Below are 15566 nucleotides of genomic sequence, written 5' to 3' on the forward strand. Positions count from 1 at the left end.
AACGGTTTTCCCAATAGAAATTGATTCCGTCTGAAAGATTTAAAACATGTTCTACTTCTAGGTCCGTCAGGATTACAAAAAAAAAGTCAGCTGAAGCCCACACACGATTGGAATATACGATTAAATGATTCCGTCTGACTTTTTCTGCCAGAAAGTCCAACCGTGTGTACACGGATTAAGTTTAGTCAACATTTCTTTAAAAAATCAGCACAAGGGACATTACTTACAATCAGTGTGATGTGTCCCTTGTGCTACTGACTCCTGCAGTAGTTGAAATCTTCCTCCTCCAATCCCCCCTACCCCACACATGGGATTGATAGTAAGCAATGTCAATTGCTTTACTTACCTACTTAGATCCAGGTACAATCTATTTGTTTTACATACAATACAAGCTAAGCTTGGAGAATGCCTCTCTCTGTAGACTGGGTCATCTGGCCACAATATTGTTTTCCAGAGAAGGTCTAAGGAACACATGACATGCACATTGTCATATGTACAAGGCCTTAGATAAACAGACTTTCAGGTTTACATTTTCTAGCTGGACAACAATTGGGTTAGTTTCATTTATTTTTTTTTTTTATTGATCCTTCATTATTCAGTTTGAGAGTTTAACCATAACCTCCAGACATACTGATGCAGAATGAAAAATAACGTGTTTAGTCACTAGTAAACTTTTGGCAAGAAAATAATACATATGCAGGAATGACTGAATGGAAAGGTATATAATAAAATATAAACATTGATGGACTAAAATTTGCAAAATACAAACAAAAGAAATACATAAAAAAATAGAAAATGAGAGAAAAAACATAATTACTTGAGAAAAATACAAAACCTAAGATAATAAAAGCATATAATGCCTGGATATCTGTAGGTAAGATGAAGCAAACATTTGTCGGACTGGACCTTAGTCTTCTGACTTGACAGTGGCGTGAGTCCATGGTTTCCTGAAGCTTTTTCTTTGAGAAAACCCTTATTTCAGATGCTAAAAATATCATCAGCTTACCATGTTGCAGCACTTATGCCTAAACTCAATAATCCTGATTATGTAAAAAAAATAATAATAATTTGATTTGATAAAATATTGTCTTATTTTTTTCTTCACTCTGCTGCAAAACATTTGTTGGTTTTCAGGACAAAATGTAATAGTGAATCCTAGTTTAGATCTCTAAATAAAAAATTGATTCCCTTTATCCATTAAGAATATCCCTAAAAGGGTAACTAAACTCTCCTATCTTTTACAGCCAAGGAAGCTGCCATCTTAGCCTCTGTTTGTTCTGCAGTTGCCACGTTGCTGCACATGTGATCAGTTATGACGCCAGCCACTTCATGGCTTCACGGTTTGGTTGAGGGCACAAGGAACTGTGAGAGTTATCATTAACGGCATGCCTTGAATTTAACTGATTTAGGAAAATGGTTAAATCAATAGGTTTAGTTCTGCTTTTCTCCAAATATTTATTCAAGAAAATCCTATTAATTCATAACAACTCTGTGGTTGCATAATCTTCCAGAAATTTCCCTGCACAAAAAAAAGCAGGCTATAGCAGCATAGATATCAATTAGAATTTTAGCTGTGGGCTTCAGGCATATCTTCCAGTGTTTGTGGCTATCATGCAACCATTTTTATCATCTTTTTTCTTCAACTGGATTTTTAGCTTGGGTGCATAATATCCAGATATATAAAGTATGGCTACAACATATTTAGGTGAAGTCTATTAAAGAATAATCTGCCTTTCGCATGAGTTCAGAAACTGAATATGGAATACACTCAGATAAGTGATAAAGCAGTAGGATCAGGAGCAGGAACAGCTGAGACAGGAGCCATTTCTGGGTCCATGGCCACTGAGTTCCAATTAGAAAATACTCGTGTTTCTTTAAAATGTAACAAGCGCCCTACTACTGTATTCATTATTCGGTTTTGATATTACGTTTTTAATATTATCATTTTCCCAGATATACATAAGACATTCTTATCCTGCTTGTAGATGTCATCAGTCTCCTCAGCTGATCTTAGTATTGTTATTGTGCTTCTGTTGTATAGTATTGTACTGGTATTTTGCTTTTTTTCTCAAGTTACAGCTGTCTGGTCCTTTTTTCGCTGTGCGGTAACAAATTATTCTTCTGATGGTAAAATAAATGTCTGCAATATTTTTTTTTGTCTCTTTCCATCTGTTTTCATTTCCACTCTCAGTGGCTGGCCTACTAATACTATGGAAACTTAGTATGATTCTGATAAGAGAGCTAAAGCAAGTTTGTGGCAGTTGTAATATATAGGGCCATCCCAAAACAGAAATTGTAAATGGATTTCCAATGCTGGCCTCAACTACTACACCTGTTCGTTTGAACGGTTAGCATTTTATTGTACAAAGCCACATGTAACCCCCCCTTATCGTTGGTTTTATATTAGGGAATGGAAACAAATTGACTCACCAGGCGGCTGGGTCATACTCTGCCCACACTCGCACATATTCATCCAGATGATGAGGACCCAAAATAGATGAATCCCGTGTGAGATATTCAAAGTTATCCATAATGACAGCAACAAACAGGTTCAACATCTGCAAAGAGGGACAGAAACTGTAACCTATGGCATCAATGTGCACAACTTACAATCTTTTTTTTTTTTTTTTTCACAATAAAGTTTACTGTAAAAGTAAAGAAAAAAATTAAATACAAAGAATGATAAGGTATATAAAAGTACAGTAAAACCTTGGATTGCGAGCATTATTCATTCCATAAACATGTTTGTAATCCAAAGCATTTGTATATCAAAGAAAATTTCCCCATAAGAAATTATGGAAACTCAAATAATTTGTTCCACAACCATTTATTCATAAATTCTTCAGTTTATAGTCCATATAAAAATATTATAGCAATGTGACCAGGTTGTGTAACCACAAAATGTCCATTAACAAATGGCAGCCTTCACAAGGGGATTAGAAGCAAAATCCAGCAGGAGCTTCAGAGTATAAAAGAGAGGAGCCTCTAAGTGTAGCAATATGTTTCTAAATGTTGTACCTTCATTAACCTCCCTGGCGGTACCATTATTTCGGATTTTAGGTGCTAAAAGCGGTACCATTATTTTGCATGAAAATTTGGCGTTTTATATTGTAGTCCTGCAATTCTTAGGAATAACTCTCTTAAATCTGTCCAAACCAGAGTCTAGCAGACATCCCAGGTATGATAAAGTTTGAAAAATTAAATCATAAATTATAATATAATAAATAATTATAAATAATTGTACCAAATAATAATATAACAATAATAAAAATTATTCAATAATGTAATCTAATCAAAAACACTGAAATTTGCCGAGTTGCAGAATTGTCACTGTCATTACTTTTCAGTATTTGATGACGGATCTCCCCACAAATCGCTATCGCTCAATTCTGCGAGTCATTCTAATTTATTATCGCTGTTTTCTAGCTGGTCTAAAATCATTTTTGATGTACAGTGACAGTTTTGGTTGCTATGGACAATCTCCAGTTTCCAGGCATAAAGAACAGTTTTTACAATATAAAACTGCATGCAGGACACTGGGCAGACCACTAGGGACAAAGGGGATGTGAAATATTTACATACAGCAATGTAATCTGTAAGATTACATTATACTGTATGTATACTGTTTATTTCACTTTTTGAATTTGGCGCCGATCTCCGTGCCCGTGCGTCGCAACGCTCGCAGGGCACGGAGATCGCCGATGTGATAGATCGAGCGAGGCACGGCTCGCTCGTACAGCGGGGAGACATCGCTGGATTCGAAGGAGAAGGTAAGGAAACCTCCTCCTGGATCCAGCGACGCTGTCCCGAGTCTGACTCGGGGATACCGCTTTTGGTATAAAAAATCCACCCCGAGTCAGACTCGGGAATACCGTCAGGGGGGTTAAATGCAACCATGCTTCTACACATGGAGGTGCCTCTCTTCTCTTTTATACTCGGTTGTGACATGACGCTACTTGTATATCAAGATATCGCTTGTATATCAATTCAAATTTTATTCGACAATTTTGCTTGTCTTACAAAACGCTCTCAAACCAAGTTTTTTTCAAACCGAGGTTATACTGTACCTAGTATGCAAATAGACAGCAAAAGGTAAAATGTTACATCAAATATACACAACTTGAGATGAACAAATAAGGTATGGCATAACAAATGATAATTATTTGTTCATATCAAAACAATGTAGCATTTTGTTCTGTATCACTTTTGCTGTGGATCGTGTTATGTGATCTTTATTTTATAATAAAAGGCACAAGAAAATAGATCCTTCTCGGACTGCGGCTGTCCAGAGTTTCTTCATTTTCTCTCACCTGTGCATGCATTAGCCAGCACCTGGGGCTCTCTGTCTGGAAGAGAAGCGATCATCCTGGTGGATCAACCTGGAGCGGTGGTTTCCTTTTCTCCTAACTGAGGGGGAGGCCCCTTGCCCCCACACATTGTAAAAGATGGGAAACATTGTCTGGTTCTCTAACTTTGCTGTAGCTGCGATCGTCAGCTTTTGTGATGGGGAAGAGATTGGGTGCAGTTCTGCTGGGGAGGGTCCCTGTTTTCAGGAGGAGGAGGAGGACTGTCATTGGCCACGCTAAAGCCAATCACAGTCCTGATAGCCCCGCCCACCATCTGGAGGAAGATGACTCGCTTCGTTGCCTCTACCAATCTCAGAAAGAAGAAATTTCACTGTGATTGAGAAAACCACAATCAGGTGACAGTTTGTGGAATTACTGTTGAGCTTCTGGGAACTTTGTTGAAATTATTCCTGAACCTTTGCGTCACTTATTACTGAACCCCTCTGCACTCTGTGTCCCTTTCAGAAAAAAAACCCTGACCTGAGCTCATCATTGCGCATCCATTTCATATGCTTGTATGTGACATCACATACATCCCATACATCTCACACATCACATACATCACATACACCACATACAAGCATGTGGGCTGGATGCGAGAGTTGGATCAGCAGGTTGAGTGTGGCAGGACAGGTAGATGCCTCATTTCTGCTTTCTTTCACCACTCTGCATATCACGCATATCATAGATGAGATGAGGGTACAGCGGTGGAGCATATGAGCTGGAGGGTACAGCAGTGGGGAAAATGAACAGGAGGGGTTCAGAGGCTGGACAGAAGAGAAGGAAGATACAGTGGTGGGGCAGATGAGCAGGGGGGACAGTGATCTGAGGTGTGGAGTTGCTGGAATTGGGGGTGATCTGAGGTGTGGAGTTGTAGGATGTTAATTTCTCACTACTAAAGTAGTTTACAGCATTTATTTTATAAAAAAATCCTTTTTGTGATTGAGAGTGTGAAGTTGAATTTTTTTTTGTTATAAAATCGGCACGCTCAATTTCTTTGAAAACATTTTTTAGCACACTGTGCTCAAAAGGTTGCCTACCCCTGCTATAGACCTAACTGATACCTTATTCAGCCAATCAGCAGATAGACTGGCAATCAGTGTATGTAGACTAAAGCCTGGTACACATGTGCCAAAAGTTGGCCAGCATCGACCGGTTCAATAGAAACCGACCAACATTCAGCCCATGTGTATGGCAGCTGGCTTCTGTCGAAGGCTGATGACCAAAAGAGGTCTGCTGACCGTCTCCTGATCAGGGCTTTCAGCCAATGGCTGAGAGCACTGATAGGAGTGTTCTGGTGGGTGGGTCAGAACACAATAGCACAGCAGGGGAGATCGTTGCATTAACTTCGGATTGCTAGTACAGTGGCTCCTACCTAGGCTGTCGGTTTTGTTTTTTACTTATTTTTACTTATACTGGTACACACTACTAGTTTTTTATTTTCATTTAATCCAGCATGCTGAACGGAAAAAAATAAACGGACAGATTGCCATACTAACACAAGCGATGTTGGTTTGGCGATCTCCCCCATTGTGCCTTTGTATTTTGCTGAATAGGCTGATTTTCAGCACAAAGCTACCCTACTGTTTACCTAAATAGATTAGATGGGTCAATGAAGGCACAGTTGTTGGCCTACAAGCACTCTAGCAATCATGTCCAATTTCTTAACCAGAATGTATGTGCTTCTGTCCTTTGCTGCCTTGATGGCCCTCCTCACCTTAATAAATATTGTATTAAGTGAAAAATAAAAAGATTGCTGAATAAATAAGTAAATGTTTTGGTTGATTTTAAATGTTTTTAAAAATTATATTATATTTATAATGAAGCCAGTATAGAGAATATGACTATGTTTTCCCCAACACACATGATCCTATAGAAGTGAACTATGAGTGCTCAGTTTTGAACCTCATATTGTCAAGTTATGAATGTTATTGGCAACTTCTGTATAAGACATTTAATGTCATTTTGCTAGTCATTTGTATTATGGTGGTTACCTGTAGCTATCTGTGCTTACCTGTAGCTAATTTAAAATAAGTATCTTGGTGGTACTTACATTATTATTATTATAAATATTATTATTATTATATAGGATTATAAAACATTGTATATTTTAGTATATTAACCAGGATTGTTTTTCAATCAAATACTTTATATTAAAGCGGAGTTCCGGCAAAATATATTTTACATTTTTTTTGCATCCTAGCATTATTGCTAATGAAATTTCAAAAAAGACTATACAATGATCAAGATCGCTTGTTAAAAAAATATAAATACTGTATTTTTATAGAATTACAACATTAGATGATATATAAAACCTCCTCCGGAGAATTATTCCATCCCCTTCCCCTCCTATATACCTTTTATGTTCTTCCCTTACTATATAATACTTACTATAAACATACTTTAGAAGTTATGGTCAAAACTTTAAAATCATATATTTTCTTTTAGACATATTTATATTTTCTTGGGATTAAAATGTTTAAAACTCAGCTATAAGAATGTTTTCAAATTCTAAAATATATAAAGGCCATTTATTGTCATTCCCACGAGAATATCTTGAAATTCTTCTTTGCTTTGTATCATCCGTACTTCAATATGTCTACTTTTTATTTCTGGTATCACATAATTTGTATTATATTCTGTACATGTAATTTATTTTAACATAAAATAAAAAATTTTTGGACGAGAAAAAAATATAAATACTGTATCTTACTGTTCTCTTTTATGCCTCCATTTGTGGCTGTTTCCATCATGTGGACATGTGAAGCCCAATTGAGATTGCTTCCTGGACTACCTTGGGAGAGATGCATGCTGGGTAACTAGCATGCACCTCTCGATCTCGCGCAGACGTGCTTCAATGGCGGCCGTAGCGCCGAGCACAGTACTTCCCACAGACTATCATTAATGACACATCATTTCCCAGGAGCACAGGCGAGGGAGGAAGTCTCAAGGAGCAGGTAGTGGCAGATTATGAGGACTACATAGCAACAGGCCCTTTCTGGTAAGTATAAAACAAAAAAAAATCCTCCAAATGATTTTTTCGAGGTTAAAAGGAGTCTTTTAATGTAAAAAAAATTTTTTAGTGTGGATCTCCGCTTTAAGTTTACATTTTTCTTACACTTAACAAACAAAGCATGACACAAATACGTATACAGGTCTACAAACTTATTGTTCTGTATAGGTATTTGTGTCATGCTTTGTATGTATATTTGTAAGAAAAATGTAAACTTAATAAAAAGTGTTTGAAAAAAACCCCAGCATTTTACCCACTTTTGATGATGGCATTGCATATGGAGTATTTATTGAGCTAAAAATACTGAATATGGATCATGTTCAGAGTGCAGTAACCCATAACAACAAATCAGATTTCAGCTTACTTTTATCAGAAAAATGAAGGGTTATTGTCCTTCTTACTCACCAAGAACGAGCAGAGGAAGATGAATGACACAAAGTAGAAATAAGCAAATTCACTGCCACAGTCCTTCTCCTTAATGCCTGACAGGGAGTCACAGGGCTTCCCACTAAGACAAGACAACATGATTTCATGCCATGCTTCTCCTGTGGCACTCCTGTGGGATAAAAGATTCATCATGACGTTATACAAACATGCCCATATATGTTTATGCCCTGTATCAAAGACCCTGAGAGTCTAGTTCTACTCACCCACAAACCCGTCCACAACTCTACCCAACCCCCACTTTTACCACTGCCATGAGACTATTCTTTTTTTTTTTTAAATCAAATAATTTTTATTTTTATAGTTTTACATACAAAAAAAAACCTATATCAACTAAATTACTAAATATCAAAAATGATCAAATAATATAAAAAAAAAAAAAAAAAACACACACAACAAAAAAAAGAACCAAAAAACATAAACCAAACAAACCTTGCACCTCTCGTATTAAAGTGACATCTCACGGAGCTCTGTTCAATCCATCATCCGAAAAATGGAAAGAGTATGGCACAAATGCAAACCTACCAAGACATGGTCATCCACCTAAACTGACAGGCTGGGCAGGAACATTAATCAGAGAAGCAGCCAAGAGGCCCATGGTAACTCTGGAGGAGCTGCAGAGATCCACAGCTCAGATGGGAGAATCTGTCCACAGGACAACTATTAGTCGTGCACTCCACAAATCTGGCCTTTATGGAAGAGTGACAAGAAGAAAGTCATTGTTGAAAGAAAGCCATAAGAAAGCCTGTTTGCAGTTTGTGAGAAGCCATGTGGGGGGACACAGCAAACAGGTGGAAGAAGGTGCTCTGGTCAGATGAGATCAAAATTGAACTTCTTGGCCTAAAAGCAAAACTCTATGTGTGGCGGGTGCTTTTCTTCAGCTGGGACACAGACGCTGGTCAGAGTTGATGGGAAGATGGATGGAGCCAAATACAAGACATTCTTAGAAGAAAACCTGTTAGATTCTGCAAAAGAGGAGACTGGGGCGGAGGTTCACCTTCCAGCAGAACAACGACCCTAAACATACAGCCAGAGCTAAAATGGAATGTTTTAGATCAAAGCATATTCATATGTTAGAATGGCCCAGTCAAAGTCCAGACCTAAATCCAATTGAGAATCTGTGGCAAGGTTTGAAAATTGCTGTTCACAGACGCTCTCCATCCAATCTGACAGAGCTTGAACTATTTTACAAAGAATAATAGCAAAAATGTCACTCTCTAGATGTGCAAAGCTGGTAGAGACATCCCCAAAAAGACTTGAAGCTGTAATTGCAGCGAGAGGTAGTTCTACAAAGTATTGACTCAGGAGGGCTGAATACAAAATGCACGCCACGCTTTTCACATCTATTTGTACAAAATTATGTGCCACTTTGTATTGTTCTATCACATAAAATGCCAATAAAAATACAATGAAGTTTTTGGTTGCAACATGACAAAATGTGGAAAATTTCAAGGGGTGTGAATATTTTTACCAGGCACTGTAGCAAAGGAGTGTGAATGAGTGTCTGTCTGCACGGGCCTGTCTGCAATGGGTTGTAATTGGGTGGACAAAGACTGATGGTGCCCAGGCAACGGTAATGTGACCACATTGGTGCAGCCTTTACAAGACTGCAAGGGATGGATACAAGACCGCTCACCCTGTGGAAGTATAAAGCACAGAGGCAATCGGTCATCATTACAGGAAATCCCTGCATAAGGGGCACAGGGGGGGGGGGGCGCCCCCCCCAATCTCTATGCATCTAGCCCCTAATCTCCATGCAGGTTGCGGGACGCATCGCGTTCTGTTTTTTTTTTTTGAGACCTTTGGCCTGGAGGAGAAGCGACCGGATAAGCCGGGAGGAGAAGCCGCCCGGGACCTGGATGGGGTAAGTGCAAGGCTGGCGGGCTTGCGAGCAGGGCTGGCGAGCGGGCTTGCAAACGAGGCTGGCAAGCGGAGCTGGCGAGCTGGGCTGGTGGGGGACGGTTGGGATTGGGGGTTTGTTTGCTGCACCACCAAAAAAAGAAAAAATGGAGCACCCAGCCGCCACTGCCTACACTGAAACACTTCGCTATTGGCTTCGCGAGTGGCAAAGTTTTCAAGTTCAACTGGTAGAACAATTCTTCTTGATAAATACTATGTCATATATTTTACAATGGGCAGCAAAAAACACCGGTAATTGCAAATCTGCAATACCAAAATTACAATTACTAGTTTCACACATTATTTAATGAAGTTTTGGAACCCAAGTAAAAAAAAAAAAAAAAACATTTTGGCAACAATGAATATAAAACTAGATCATTTTAAAAGATATGAGAATATAAAGAATGCAGAGGTAATGCACAGAAAAGGTGAATTCAAACGTTATAATTTACAGTTCAGAGGCTCACCGGAAAAGTAGCATGAGAGCTTGGAAAAATGTGCGGAAGTTGTTGTGTTCAGTGATGGCAGTGTCCTCATCTTCTTCATCTAGAGCAATGTTACCAAATACCTGCCATGTAAGGAAAGAAATACCAAGGTGTCTTAGTGGATGTAGAAAGATGATTGCTATACCTTAAAATATATATTTAAACCTGGAATAATTTCACCAGGTAGCATGTTTTGAGAAATGAACATAGTATGTATCTAGTGTTCACTAATGTCATTCTTATTGTTGCCCATTTCTTCTAATGGATTTCCCAACTTCTGCCATTAAATGCAAATTCTCAGACCTGACTTTGGCGTTAGACCTCATTCATGCTGGTAGTTCTGTGTTTAGCTTTTCCAAATGTAGGAGGTCTAAACTGGGCAGTATAAACTAATTTTATGCCTCGCAAATCATGTTTTCCTGCATTTAGATGTCTCTGTTTTGAAACGGGTTTAGCGTGTGCAGCGTTTAGTTCTATTTATATGCATTTACACAGGTTTAGCCATCTTTAGAGAGTCCGTAATCCATTGATCCTTATCTACCCATCGATCAGGTAGATTGTGATCATTCCTTGCCGACCCCCCGAAGTTTGACAGGAGGGGCAGCAGGGGTGGAATTTACTAGTACCGAACCCCTTTCCTCCTGCAGCCGTTAAAAGGAGTCTCTTCTTCTCTCCCTCCCGGCCTGCATTCAGTGGCTGCAGGAGGAAAGGGGATTGGTTATGGTAAAAGCTTTCCCCGCCGCCCCTCCTGTCCCTGTTCCTCATCTTTTGGCTTCCCTGCCCCCTGGGTGCTTCCCTGGCCCCCCTCCCCTCCCCCCTGCAGCGCTGCCGGCTTCCCTGCTGAGGGGGATGTTTCAGGATGGAAATTGGGAAAGGGGCCGGTAAATATGTAATTTACCGGCCCCTTCCTTTTTTGAATGAACACAATGGGTGATCGATACCAATCACTCACTGTGTTCATTTATAACTAAAGCACAGTAAACTGTGACTACTATGCTTCAGTTTGTGAATGAACAGGAAGCCGCTCAGCACAGAGCACTTCCCATTCATTCACTGTCCAGTACAGCTGAGGCTGAAGAGAGAAAAACTGGGGATTCTCTGTCCTCAGTCCCTTTCACTGTCTCAAAAGTGAGACATCAGGTGTCTGTTTAGATATTTCACCAAAGCCTCCCTACAGGGCTCCTAAAAATTGTAAATAATAATAAAAATAATATTGTAAAAAATAATAAAAAAATCTAATTGTAAAAAATAATTAAAAAAATACAATTGTGAAAAATAAAATAATAATAAAAAAAACACTGACACCGTCCACTGCCCTACTGACAATGTCAACTGCTCTATTGACACCATCCACTGTTCAACTGCCACCAACCTCTCCCCTACTGACACGTCCACTGCTCTATTGACTGACACTATCCACTGTCCTACTGACACCAATCTCTGCCCTACTGACATGTCCACTGCTCTACTGACACCATCTACTGCTCCAATGACACGGTCCGCTGCATACTAACTGCCTGATTGGTTGCCGTCCGCACTGGCTGCATCCAGGGTTGGACGGAGGATTTGTTCAGGGTCCAGCAGCGGCACCTGCTGCTGATTTTTACAGAGTACAAATCTGACCACTGATGTTGGTCCCACACAGTATGTGCAAGCAGCATTTACAAACACAGGCAAGAATCTACTGTTTCTTACCGGCAGCTGCCCCTGGCTGAAAGTATTTAGCCATTTGAATGTAGTCTAAATCTTTGAAAATGACAGATGCAAGGTGACTGGTTCTCATGCACAGCTGCTTTAGACTATGGCTGCTCCAGTCTTAGTAAATTCTCACAGTGCCATATAGTCAACCTGCATACAATATAGGTGGGTATAAAAAACAGACAAAGAACAGAACCTAGTATGCCAGGGCTGAAAGGCAGAGGTGGTAATGAGTGAGCCACTGTGCTGCCATGGGTAAACGACACGGCTGTTAGGAGTAGACAAATATATTGGTATATAAGTAGACACACACAGATTGTAGAACTTACCTGCATGCCAATAATGGCATAAATAAAGAAGAGCATAGCAATCAGAAGGCAGACGTAGGGCAGTGCCTGTGAAGGGAAAAAGTGGGAAGGTAAGAATTAGCTAAATAGATACAAAATCAGCCAGCATTCATTCCTATGAAGAAGGTTCAATACACCGAGATCCATTACTCAGATCATCCCAGCTTAGCCTGACATACGTGGTCCACTATTTGCAAGCTATGTACCTAATTCAAATACTGTATCTGACAACCTGCTATAGATAAAATTTACTAATTTGTAAAGTGATGTGAGGTAAACTGTAGTTAACATGTTTTCTTTATCATTCATTAACCACTTCAATACCAGGCATTTTCCCCCCTTCCTGCCCAGAACAATTTTCAGCTTTCAGCGCTGTCACACTTTAAATGACAATTGCACGGTCATGCTACACTGTACCCAAACAACATTTTTACTGAGCTTTCTTTTGGTGGTATTTGATCACCACTGGGGTTTTTATTTTTTGTTAAACAAAGTCAGAAAAATTCTGGGTTATATTGCCACATACAAAAGAATTGTACACTGGCAAACAAAAGCTATTCATCAGCCAGTATAACCCCTTCCACTCATGCTTCAGGATTTTGCTAGAGTCCTAGGATAAAGGACGCTCGTTTCACTCAACATTTATCCCTTTTTTTTAAAGATGTTTTTTCTTCAGTAAAGATTGTTTGTTCACTATACAGCAAAAAGAGCTCCTTTTGCATTCTTGCATTTTTATTAAATACGCTGATTGCCAGCACTGCCTTTGATGCTATACCTGGACCCCACCATAATAAAGACACAGGCCCTGTTTGAAGTGTAACCTTAGGGCACTGGGTTCTGCTTGTGGCCCTCTCCAGACCCCAAGTGTACTGTGTTAGCCACAAACCTCTTTACAGGTGATGATACAACTGATGGCACAATCTTGTACCTGAAGACTCTTTTGTGAGTATGCCCAAATGAATGGCAACGATTGTCTGGAATATAATCTGTTTCACTGGGACCTGCATTGAGACTCTCCAATACCTTGTTGCTGTGTATTTTTTACTCTCCACACCATCATTTCGAAGCCCGCTTTACGGGCTTCAGAGGTAAAGCGGTGGTATTTTTAGCTCTGCTTTACCATCGTTAAAACCGCCCCGCTAGCGGCCAAAAAAGGGTTAAATCCACCCACAAAATGCCGCTGCAGCGGCGCTTTGCCGTTGGTTCAGCGGCGCTGCCCATTGATTTCAATGGGCAGGGGCACTTTAGACCCCTTTCACACTGGAGGCATTTTTCAGGCGCTTTAGCAATAAAAATAGCGCCTGTAAAGAGCCTGAAAAATGCCCCATCTGCAGTCCCAGCGTAAAAGCTCAAGTGCTTTCACACTGGAGCTCTGCGCTGGCAGGACGTTAAAAAAAGTCCTGCAAACATCATCTTTGGGGCGCTTTAGGAGCAGTGTATACACCGCTCCTAAAGCGCCCCCCTGCCCATTGAAATCAATAGGCAGTGCCGCTGAAGGGCCTGCAAAGCGGCGTAGTAGCGGCGCTTTTAACCCTTTATTCGGCCAATAGCGGGGGTTAAAAGTGTACCGCTAGCGGCCGAAAAGCGCCTCTAAAACTACAGTAAAGCGGCACTAAAACTAGCTCCGCTTTACCGCCAATGCAGCTGCGCTGTCAGTGTGAAAGAGTTTTATGAGCGTTTTTTTCTGCCAACTAAAGTGGAGTTTTTTTAAGCCCAGTGTGCATGGAGCCAAACTGTAGTTCTTTTCTCTATGCCTTTTACAAGGTGAATTACTGCTGGCTCCTCGCAAGGAACAGGGTCAATCCTTCATGCTTTTGTCTGCAGTGGTCACAGACAGCCATACTACCTCTTCTTCCTTAGCAGCTGAATTGTGAATACCCCCTGCTAGGAATTGTCTCACATTTGCAAACTAGCAGTATGGTGGATCATAAGCACAAGGGAAGCAGTACTTTGGCCTTTCCAGTTTACAATCCACTAACAGGCCTGGAGCAGCATGCAGTGTGCTTCCCCATGAACCTGAAAGCAACAGCCTTGAATCCACTCACTCCTCCAAGTCTTCATTGGCTATGTCTGGCATGGTTTCCTCCACTGCATTATCTAGGGAAGAATTTTCTGCGACTATGTCAGTTGTTTTGTAAAATAATCTCGGCCATGATAGCCGACTCAGAAGGGTTCTTTCACACCTGTCTGTCTCTGATAGTCCTGCAGCTGCTTCTGCACAACCAGTAGAGGACAATGAGGAGTGTAACCTTTCCTTTTGTGGTTGATTTTGTACCAAGGAAGTTCAGTTTACTGATGTAACTCCTAGGCTTAAAGATACCATTTTAGTTCTTATTGATGTGGCATATACATGTCTGGATATGGAACAACCTGCATATGAAATCTCCATTCTCACCCCCCCCTAAAATCACCCAACCTGTCAATACTTCCCAAGTACATTTTCTACTGCAACCTCTTCTTTTTGGTAGCTGGTCTGCTTCTGATAAGTTATTTTCCCTAGCAATAGCATTTTGCCTAGCAATACCTTGTTGAAGAGGCATTTATTAAGAAGTGATTGGTTCTTATTGTGGAGCCTCTCATCTCTTGCTTAAACAAAACACTGACCATTCCTGTTCAGGACTTGCACTGTTTAAAGATTTAGTAGACAAGAGACTAAAAACCTTTTTCAAGTCCTTGTTCTCCCTGACTAGGCCTGCTTTGCGAACTGTCATTTTCTGTTCATTTGATAAACCTTGGGGGAATGATCCAAGATAATGACTAATGTACCTCAGTCAATTCTAAGCGATCCTTCAGTTTTAAAAACAATTAGAAAGCGTGTCTGTTGTCTTACACCACTGTGTTGATGGGCCTGTGGATATTGTACATGTCATATCCAGAATGAGTTTCCTGCCTGTGCACATGCAGAAGAGTCTTTGGTCAAAATGTTGGTCTGCACCAAAACAGTGCACTTACTGCATATGCCTGGACAACAATTTCAACGTTATCACTGGAGGAAAGAGTACCCTTATACCCAGGGCAGAACTTAGGGTGGTGGGGGCCCCTGGGCTTGAATCACTTTTGGGTCCTACCTTCTATACATTACCCTATTTATCGACGTATAACACGCGCCAGCGTATAACACGCACCCCAAGTTTAGGAGGGAATTTTAAGGAAAAAACTGTTAGGAGGGAAGTTTAAGGAAAAAAACTTACATTTAAATGCCCATCAATGCAGCCTTATCAGTGTCCATCTGCAGCTTCGCCCATCCATCTGCAGCCTTGTCCAGTGTCATTGCAGCCTTGTCATTGCAGTCTTGAAGTTTAAAAATGGTGCAGCCGAGATACAGAGTCCTGTG

The 15566-nt window shown here is 40.3% G+C and overlaps 1 protein-coding gene across 8 annotated transcripts in view; it reads right to left on the bottom strand.

Annotated features, from left to right (window-relative positions):
* Positions 1–15566, bottom strand: part of CACNA1A (calcium voltage-gated channel subunit alpha1 A) — a 407588-nt gene that overhangs the window by 112139 nt on the left and 279883 nt on the right. For all 8 annotated transcript variants that reach the window (XM_077470422.1, XM_077470419.1, XM_077470424.1 and 5 more), the window contains exons 32-35: positions 12215–12280; positions 10170–10270; positions 7765–7915; positions 2431–2558 (exon numbers count right to left, since the gene is read on the bottom strand). In XM_077470422.1, the coding sequence (XP_077326548.1) occupies positions 2431–2558; positions 7765–7915; positions 10170–10270; positions 12215–12280 (446 nt within the window). The remainder of the gene's footprint in view (positions 1–2430; positions 2559–7764; positions 7916–10169; positions 10271–12214; positions 12281–15566) is intronic.

Source organism: Lithobates pipiens, unplaced genomic scaffold (assembly GCF_037356315.1).
Source record: "Lithobates pipiens isolate NorthernLeopardFrog02 unplaced genomic scaffold, aLitPip1_a1.2 Scaffold_8, whole genome shotgun sequence".
NCBI classification, from domain to species: Eukaryota; Metazoa; Chordata; class Amphibia; order Anura; family Ranidae; genus Lithobates; species Lithobates pipiens.